This window comes from Spea bombifrons, chromosome 2 (genome assembly GCF_027358695.1).
Source record: "Spea bombifrons isolate aSpeBom1 chromosome 2, aSpeBom1.2.pri, whole genome shotgun sequence".
Lineage (NCBI taxonomy): Eukaryota > Metazoa > Chordata > Amphibia > Anura > Pelobatidae > Spea > Spea bombifrons.
In genome coordinates, this window is record NC_071088.1 from 44749240 (window position 1) to 44759853 (window position 10614).

The 10614-nt window shown below is 40.8% G+C and overlaps 1 protein-coding gene across 1 annotated transcript; it reads right to left on the reverse strand.

The window, feature by feature from the left end:
- Positions 1–1623: 1623 nt before the first annotated feature.
- On the reverse strand, positions 1624–9618 carry DUSP14 (dual specificity phosphatase 14). Its single transcript, XM_053457692.1, has 2 exons — positions 9473–9618; positions 1624–2334 (listed from the first exon to the last, which is right to left on the reverse strand). The coding sequence occupies exon 2, from the start codon at positions 2240–2242 to the stop codon at positions 1646–1648; it is 597 nt and encodes a 198-aa protein (XP_053313667.1). The 5' UTR covers positions 2243–2334; positions 9473–9618; the 3' UTR covers positions 1624–1645.
- Positions 9619–10614: the final 996 nt, after the last annotated feature.

The following is a 10614-nucleotide window of genomic DNA, read 5'->3' on the forward strand; positions in this document are numbered from 1 at the left end:
CTGTGTTCTAATGGTCTTGTCTTCCTAACTGTGGCAGAGCAGGCAGGCAGCCTCCCCTCCCAGCACATACAAAATAATTGCTACATTATAAGTAAATCTCCCTGCACAGTATTAACTTCTCTACCTTTCAGCCCATTTGTATGCTGAAGCGCAAGCTGTCTATTTAACTTCTTAAGTACCGGAGTGCAAACCTTTTGTGAGTTCAATGGCACAATGAAAACTGTGCCTTCAGAACCATATATGACTATTTTTGATGCTGTACAGACACTGACTGCACTCAAGTCAACAGATCACCACATACCGTATTTATCGGCGTATAACACGCACTTTTTTAACTAAACTATGAAGCTGAAACCCTACCTGCGTGTTATACGCCGATAAATCCTACAGCCAGTGGCGGAACTACCGGGGTCGCAACTGCGACCGGGCCCTGGAGTTCTGCCAGTCAGGGGGGGCCCAAGGGGTGCCGAGCGGTTGCTGAAGACGACCGCTCGGCAACTCTCGGGCCCCCCTGACTGACAGAAATCCAGGACTCCTCTGCTGGCGGCAGCCGCCGCCTGCCTCAGCCTCAGCCGCCGCCTGCCTCAGCGCTTCAACTCTTGTGTTGGAAGCGTGAGGCGTTTGTCTCGGGTGCCGGCGCTCAGCAGTGAAGCGCCGGCACCCGAGACAAACGCCTCACGCTTCCAACACAGGAGTTGAAGGTAAGTGACCGGGGTGGGGTTAGGGAGAGAGAGGGGAGATCCTGAGAAGGGGGGTTAGGGTGTGTGTGTCTGAGTGTGTGTGCGTCTTACTGTGTGTGTGTGGTTTCCCAGATAGCAGTGATTCTGATGAAGTTTTTTTTGTTCAGTTTTTTTTGTTCAAAAATGGGGGTGCGTGTTATACACCAGTGCGTGTTATACGCCGATAAATACGGTAAGTAGCGAATGGGTAAAAAGCAGCACCGTTTGAATTATACCTCTACCGTGCTTAAAAGAGTGCAATGAAACCCGGGTGGTCACAGTTGTATATAAATTGTTTCTGGAGATTATATAGACATTTGAAATGTAGCAGGCTTCAAACACTTCAATTAATATATGTTGTCAGGAAGCAAGAGCAGCTTCACCGTCCCTCACTTTGTCATCAGTACAGACACTGCCGCAGAAAACATAATTCACTCTTCTTGGAGGAAAAAAACAAAACAATCAAATGTTGTGGTAAAAAAAAAAAAAAAAAAAAAAAAAAAAGCCATTTTATATCCAGCTGCAATTATCTGTAGAACATGTATATATTGAAGTTCCACCAAGCTTCTACCACCCATGTATTAGCTTGTCATAACTGCCAGTTCCATCATTAAAGGTAATTGGGTTGATATTAATTGTTGACACTACTGTAGACACATTTTGAAGACATTTAATTGCCTTTAATACAGACTTTCCAGTTAATAGAACACCAGTTTCAAGAAAAAGAAAAAAAAAAAAGAATTGGAAAACCAAAGATGTCCTAAGTTCTTTGACTAAGCTACAATAATATTTCAATTACCTAGCTTAATTTATACTTTAGGTCCACAAATACAGCTTGTGGGTTGAAAAATTAATAACATATTCAACAAATCAACAGGTAAATTAATGGCAGGTTAAACTTCCATTTCTTGATCTTCACAATGCTATTAGATCCTCCAGTAAGGCATCAGATGCCGCCTTTCTTTTGCATATACATCTGGAATCACACCACACGGTGTGGGCAGCAACTTCACCGTGCATTTCCCAAACAGTTTCCGTTCATACTCTATCAATTGCTTCCAGAAGCCAACGTTGGGCCGTATCACAGGCCGTCTAGTTTTGACCCAGTTGTAAGCCTCTAGAAGGGACACTTTGTGGTATTTCATTAGGTAAGCAATGCACAGTGATGCGGATCGGCTCACTCCTGCAGCACAATGCACCAAAGTGGCACCATGCTTCCTAGCTACGCTGTGGATTTTATCTGCCACGCTATCAAAATATAAAGATATTGGTGCATGTGGCATGTCAGACAGGGGTACCTTCACATATTCAAACTGGGGCCAGTTAAAATTTGGAATTTCAATTGTAGCATTTACTATGCAAGTTACACCTTTGGCCAGTAAAAGAGTCCTATTTGAAGCCACACTACCACGGCCAAGGTATAGAAAGGAAGTTATTTCTGCTATACCACTCAGTGCCCCATCTGATATCCAGCGTGAAGGAAGAAGGGCTCGATGCAAGTAGCAATGACGATGTGATGTCATTTTAGCTTGGTTTATGATCACACAATCATTGTAAGGATTCACAGTCTTAATGAAGATGGATGGGATGGTGTTTTTAATCAAAGCTCTTCTTCCTAAAAAATACAAATAATGAAAGTTAAAACAAATTAAACACTTAGTAAATCAGCTAAGGTGTTTCAGTCCTGAAAAATGTCCTTGACAATTCTAGATGTATTTACTTTATATCATATATAAATATACATGACTAATACCGTATCCAGTGCAAGACAATATTGTAAAACTGTACAATCTAGCACAAAAACTAATTTATCACAATGCAACTCTAACATTTCTTTTTAATTTAGCTGTATGTATTTTTTGTTTGTAAGTAAAAGAAAATTAACTTGAATGATGCACTTTACAAAGTTTGAATTGTGCTCAAGTTTGAAGGAGAAGAAATGAAGAGCCAACACTGGTAGGTTCCTCAAGCTAGGAGGGCTGAGTTAGACCATTGAATATATACATTAAGCAGCTTTTTGAGGATGGGTCTTCATACTGTATTGTGAAATGAAGGAGATTTAATAACAGCTTTACTGCAAACTCTCCCTTTAGTGAATAAACCACAGCGACACCCAAATACACACACACACACACACACACACACACACACACACCAGGACAGGCTCCGTCACAGCAAGACCCAAACACACACACACCAGGACAGGCTCCGTCACAGCGAGACCCAAACACACATCAGGACAGGCTTTGCCACACAGACACCCAGACCAGGACAGGCTCTGCCACCCCGACACACCCACCCATCCGGACAGGCTTTGCACACCGACACAAGCACCAACCCACCCGGACAGGCTCTGCCACACCGACACCCAGACACATCCACCCACCCGTACAGGCTCTGCCACACCGACACCCAGACACATCTACCCACCCACCTGGACAGGCTCTGCCACACCGACACACCCACCAGGTCAGGCTCTGCCACCCACATCCAGACAGGCTAAGCTACGACAATAAAAAATAGATAATAAATATTATATATATATATGCACCTCCATTCATTATTGATTTATGAGATGGCCCCAGCTGCCCCCCCTTGTGTATTGATGCCACCAGCCCCTATGTATTGTTGCCCTACTACCTGGTATACCTCTACCACCCAGCCCCCCCCTTTAATATCGTCATGTCATCAAAAATGTTTTATTTTATTTACTTGTTTTAGTTACTTTACTTGTTTATTTATTTTTTGTAATAGTTGTGCAAGTACATAGAATACTCAGATTATAAAAGATAACTTTACCATATCCAAAAGTAGAAGGTACGGCCTGTCACACTTCTACAAAGCTTGTACAACTTGACCACATCAAGGATTTATTCTCCTGTGGGGTACAGTCTTTCCTAAATGTATTAGGCTTTATAAAATAAGACCAACTGTAGACCACCTGTCTGTCATATAGTAATAATAATAATTAGTGTTATCGCAGAAATAAAAAAATTAAAATAGATAAAAAGGTCTTACTCCAACAAGAAGGACGTCAGCAGGTTTAGGGATATAATTTTTTTGATTTCTGCCAGGTCAGTGGGTTGCCAGAAATGACGCTTACCATGAATTGAGTCAGGGTGTTTTTGCCGATTGGCGAGAATGCCTTGGGTACGAGGTAGTCCCCAGCACCACGAAACGTACAAAGTATATTTTTTTCCCCAGGACAAGAAGAGACTGTTATTTTGATTATTTCATATATTGTATTATAACAAAATAAAAGAACAAATTATGTGAAAAATAAAAGAAATAAAATTCTGATTTTTATTTGAAAAATATTTTACTCACTCATCGACAAAAGCTAATGAAACAACCTGCTACATAGATTCTATCTATCCCGAGTTTATAAATACCAAATCTTTAGGGCTAAAAATGACCCCTGACATTCTTCACAAGAGGATCTCCAGAAATGGATCCTGGTCCCCACTGTCTATATTCATCTTTATGAATATGGGGATCACATCAATATAAACGGCTTCTCAGATACTCAACGTCTATAAATACCACCTACTTGTTTTCTGAACGACATATGAACATTTAAAAAAGCATCTAAAAAACACACAACAATCTCTAGTATGACCAGGTCAGCTAACCCAACATTATATCCCTAGAAGAAAAGAAATCAAAATGCAAGCCTCCTATTACAAACATAATATTCTCAAATATTTTTGCTGACGTGCGTAGGACTGTTTCATTTTAAAAAGGTGCTGTCTGAGACGCGAGTGACACATTGTGAAAAGGTTCGCGTAAACAATACATGAACACACCCTAGGGAAGTTATTTAACATAGTCATGTTAAATGTGGGGAACAAAAAAAACATTGGAGCCTGGTTCTTATGTATAAGTGAAAAAAAGAGAAAAGATGAAAGGAGAAGAGGGAAGAGAAAAAGGAGAGGGAAGAGAGAAGAGCGGAAAGAAGGGAAGGCAACTCACTTACCCTGCATGAAGCATCAGCCCATGAAGTAAGCATCAGGCCATCGGCCATGTTTTCCAGGACACTTAATTTTAACACATTGCTGACCAGTCCAGATAAATTGCTGCCCCGCAGTATGGGGGATGTAAAAACGACGTGTGGTCTGGAAAACATGGTGACCATATAATGCAGACCCAGCGGAACTTAGCCTCTGTATGGAAGCCAAGTCAGTCCAGTGGCTTCTGGGACATAGAGACATGTCTAGTTCAGGATAAATGCTAGAAGCACACGTATGTATGTATGTATGTATGTATGTAAATATCTCCCCGTGTCCCAGTAAGCTAGTCTGGCACTGCGACTGGGCAGCAGGAGAGTACTGCTTACCTTGCAGCATCTGGTGTCTACTTCCGTGGAGTATGAATTGATAAGGATTTATGTGGTATTATATACTAAACGTTACACAACGGTGCATATGCATTCATAACTAAAGATAACAAAAGTAGGATCCTCTTGCATTAGTTGTCACACAGATTATACAGCGTTGCTGAAACCAACAATTAGGAGGTTGTTGAACATATTGACAAGGGGTCGATATCACCCTCTAGCCCCATTTTCCTTCTCTTTTTTGGACAACTCTTTTAAAATTACAAACACACAGCTGTAAGTTTTTGATATAGCAGAGCAAGCCAAGGTTGATATGAGGATGGTCGATGCCTTGCTTATCAAAAGTGGAGTATGAGCTCGTTTTGTATTTTGGTCCTCATAAGCTTCTGTATGGATTTTTGCCAAGCGTTCCCTCATGCCGAGGTTTAGTCTGGCTAGGCAAGGCAAGTCGCCGAGCTGAGCCTGGGATCTGACCCAGCCCTGTCTCAGCTTGTGCTGCTTTACCAGCTGGAACGCAAACTGAAATTTGATAGACTAACAAAGCAATCTCAAAGCAAGGACAGATATTATTAAAATAGAATACCGAGCATCCAGGCTAAATATGGATTTTACAGGTTTAGACTTTTTGGATAGCATAGGGTTGATTAGGAAGTCCACTACTACACTCCTCTGGAACTCAAGGGATTGAATAACAAGGATTAGTAATAGCAAATGAGGTGGGGGCTCGAGGAATAGACTTCTGCTTCCAGAGAATAAAAGGCCCAGTAATGCCTGCTTTTATCCTCACGAGAATCACTGCCTCGCTGGTGCCTTTTTGTCCTGTAAACGAGGACAGCTTCACCCCCCCAAAAAAAAAATCTAAGTCTTGACTGTGTATAAGGAACGCCCCTAAATATGCTATAGTGAAAACACTTTTCATGGAGCTAGAGTAATAGCATGTTAATGCTTGGTACACGAATAAAGTCATTTTAATACTAATTATAGACTCCGTTGGAATGGATGTTCTATTCTCGCACAGTATCATGGAGAACTTTCTATTTAAAACTGCTGGATTTTTTTTTTTTTTTTTTAAATTTACGTGCACTACAGATGGTTGTCAAAAGACAACTTTTACTATATGGTAATGGCCAGACATCGCTAACCTTTTCATATCTTTCAATTATAGGTATGCAGACACTAGTGTACCCAAAATAATACAATAGAAAATCAATGTCAATGTTTGCAATTTATAAGCTAACGTAACGTTGTACTATAATTGTTTAAAGCCAAATATTGTACAATGCTGTGTTTTATCTTATAACATAAGATAATAACTTGTGTCAAAATAATTATATATATATATATATATACACACACACACACACACACACATATATATACACATACATACACATATACACACACACACACAATCCAGGGGTAGGGAACTTAAATAAAACCCTAGTTAAATCCAGCACTGAAATGCATCCATGACTTTATCATTTATTATTTTCCAGCTTTGACATTTATCAAAAGGTATATCTAGGGTATTTAATGCAATTTTGCCTTATCTCTCAGTGAAGAGTACATTGCAATACTAATATCAGCCCAATTAGGAAGCTGGAATAAGCTTCTTGAACCGGATCAGCGTGGTTTTAGCAGACTGCACAATAATCTCCAGGCAGTAGATAGCATAAAATCCTGAATACAAAATTGAGCGTAAAGTGATACCTGTGTAAGAAAAATGTATAGTATGTACACTGACGTAACTACAGGGGTCTATTGTAACTACCCCTGTGACCCCTTCTTCCTGTCTCCTTGTACCTTTTTAAACAATTTTGAACTGGTACGTGGAGACAAGGACTCTTTCTAAACTATTGTGAACCGGCACGGGGAGACAGGAGCGTATCGGGGAGACAGGAGCGTATCGGGGAGACAGGAGCGTATCGGGGAGACAGGAGCGTATCGGGGAGACAGGAGCGTATCGGGGTCACTCTGTGCCAGCAGCTAGAGGGAAAGCTGCAACAGCGGGGAGCATGTATATGTGTTATATACTAATATATATATATATATATATATGTACTTGTGCGTGTGTTTCAGCATGCATGGGTACTTGTGTGTGTGTGAGAGCATGGATGTATAATTGTGTAAGTGGGGTGAGATGGAGTGTGTGTTAGTGAGTATGAGTGTGTATGTGTTTACATATGTTGGAATGGGGGGAAATGGGCAAAGAAGGCACAGACCAGTTGTGTGGGGGGCAAAGATGGCACAGACCAGCTGTTGAAGTTGGGGGGCTCGGGTAATTTTTGAACCCACCAGATTAGGTCACTGATCAGCGAGACTGATCAATGATCAGTAAGCTAAAGGGTAACTAATCATTGATCAGAAAGTAAATAAATAAAATCTAACCACTATGAGATCACTTGTAAGTTGGAGACCAGCTCATGCAGTGAGTACCAAGGACAAGAGAATAGATCGAAGTCAGTATTGGCAGGTAAGGGCATTTTTTCTAACCTCTTAGGGTTTGCTTAACCCATTTATTATTTGAGGGTCGAGACACTTTTTCCCATGGAGGGCTATGACAGTGTTCAGATTATATTTAGGTGACAGCCATAGATACAGCTTACGCTTTACCTGGGGCAACCAATATTATGGGTATTTTAGTCCACAAAAGATCATAAGTCCCCAAAAAGGAAAGCATATCTAATAACACGTGTGTGTCCTCGTGCCTATTGTTTTATTAAGTGGGTTTATAGTGGGGCACAATCCCTTATGCTGGCCTTTTTTAGTTATAGGGTTTTTTTGTTTGTTTTGGCTCCTTGGTTACCATGGTAGGAAGCAGTCATATTGGCTGCCCGCCCCATGGACCCGACTACCACCTAAAGCTTCTCTTCTACCCAGGCAGAGCCTCACATTTAAGACATCTGTCTTTAACAGAAGTCTCATGTGTACTCTTAAACACGCAAGACTTCCACAGGAAAGGTAAGGCTGCATATCTGCCAAAGTGGGCTCGGACGGCCGGTTAAATATCTCCTACGTTACCTGTAAGCGTAGTCAGGGCTGGTGGAAGGGTTTTTGCCACCCCTGGCTCCACCCCCACAAGCCCTCCCTCTTTGCCACACCCATTTATACCCCACCTCTTTTAATGCTTGTTATGCTGTGCCGCCCCCAACATCTATGTGGAGGGCAGGAGCGTAATTACAATAGGGGCACTCCCATAAGGTCCTCCTAACTGACTGACTCGCTCCCACTCCTCCCCCTAGTGACCGCGCCTACAGGTGGCGCCGGCCCTGAGTGTAGTGGCCACATAAGTGGCACTCTATAGGTTTATCATTTTCATAAAGTACATTTTTTTCTTCTTCATTCTCATTGATGAATCATTAACATTAAGATTTTCCGGCACTTTGAAGGCAAACTGTATTTGCATCACAAGTACCTTTAATTTAGCGAAATAAGCAGGGGTGCTCCTGCCATCGTACGCACTTTAATGCATATGACACCTGCGTGGTCCCTCAAAATTTTCATGTTGTGCCCGTTGTAAATACATAAGGGAATGTTGGGGGCCAGGGCCCGTTCAGACCACCCCAATGATTTTAAAGGAAGCACTTTCCTGACGTCGATTGGCCGCTTCAAGGACCAAGGGAGTAGGGTCCCTGCCGACCAACTTCCGCCTTAGGTAAGTTTTTGTTTTGTTTTAAAGAATGCATATTATTGCACTTACGGAGTATTTTAATATATATGCCTTCTTATTTAGTGTGGGTGTCAGCCTGTCATCCTACAATACCACGGGCCTTTCATATACAGGTGAGCAATGCCATTTGATATTAAAATGGACTATATATATATATATATATATATATATATATATATATATATATATATATATATATATTGCATACGTACACACACACACAGCTTACTAGCACGACATGACTTTGCAGACAGATACGGTTCTGAAGCAGTGGCTTAGCAGCAAAAAGTTAACAGACTTCTCTTTTTAATTCCATATTAAGAGCATCACTTACCCATACATCTTGGAATTTAGCATAATAGGGTTATCTGGTAAGCAGTATCATTCCATAACATCATTATTAATGTGAATTACATGATTTACTAACTTTATCTCCCCCCCCCCCCGGAATATAAGAGTAAACATAAAGAAAGGCAAACGGCAAATTGTTGGATAGACATTTGTGAATACTGGATTTGGTAAATGATTGGGATTTAGTTATTTACCGTTTTAATTAAAGTCCATCTGTATCTACCCCCAGCATGTGGTCCTCCATGGAACTCATTATTATACAGAATAAGCAAGTACTGTGTAACCGATATTTTTTAATTTTTCAATTTTTGGTGACCTATCTTACCAGCATTAAAATAAACCGATTTCCTCAAGACATTTCTGGCTCCCAGTAGTAGTATTTCAGCGATCGCTTACCACGCTAATCAGCCGCACTCCTTCTAGATCAAAGGAAATAAACCGGATCAAAATCGGCGATTCGAACTGATTACTTTCTTTAAACCCGCGGGAGGGCAGCTGCACTGACAGCAACCGGAGGTGTCCTTCTGCAGCTGATGATGATGATGATGTGAATAGGAACGTCCTCACAAGCCACGCCCCTCTCTAAAGCTATCAACACAACGCCTTGTTACCAGGCTACGGGATTAGAACGCGCTGGATCTTCTTTTGCACTGAACTCTTTTGGCCCTTTCTGCCCATCGTAATTAGAGAGATCCAGCTCTCGGCCCCCCAACTGTGCCCAGTCGTGTTTCCGCTAATGTCACCTTCTATAACCTGCTGCCTAGATGGATTTAGATATAGTCTGGTTCAGAATCTCTGTGTGCTTTGGATAAATGCGATTTTTTAAATAATTAAAATATATATATAAGCTGTTTTCTTGCAGCTTGTCTTTATATTGTTTTATATTACTTTACGATAACTCTCTACCAGACCTGACTTGTTTTGGAGATTTATTTTTAAGACAAAAAAGTACTTCATTGATGAGGCTGTATGGGAAACTATAATGTCAATTTAAGTGTTATATGCATGAGATATAGATTATATATATATATGTATATAATTATATATGCCAAAGGCATAGTGATTATCAAGACTTTCTAAAACCCTTGATCATTGGCACACGAAAATGTGTCTTTTAAGTGTATAATAAACAAAAAGTGCCACATACACAATTTAGGGAGTTCAAATGAAGGTCCATCCCGAATAAACATCTGCTGCCGGAAGAGTTTGGCTGGCTCTGTATGATGCATAGTTAAATCAGAGATGTCTTCAAAGTCTCCTTGAATCCCGTTAGTTGCAAAGATCAGTTTGTAAACCCCAGAATATGCTGAATACAGGAGAGTCTCCAAGTAATACCTTTTCTTTGATACTTTAAGAATATTTTATAAAAAAAAAAAAACATCTTTCTTGAGACTGAGAATATGGTATGGGAGTGTAAATTGTAGCTAAAGCAACTAGAAGAACTTGAACATGATTTCCAATCGTAAAAAAAAAAAGAAATGTTATCTATCATTTCGGGTTCTGTTGGACATTGTATTATGCAGAGGTAGGCCTGGGAA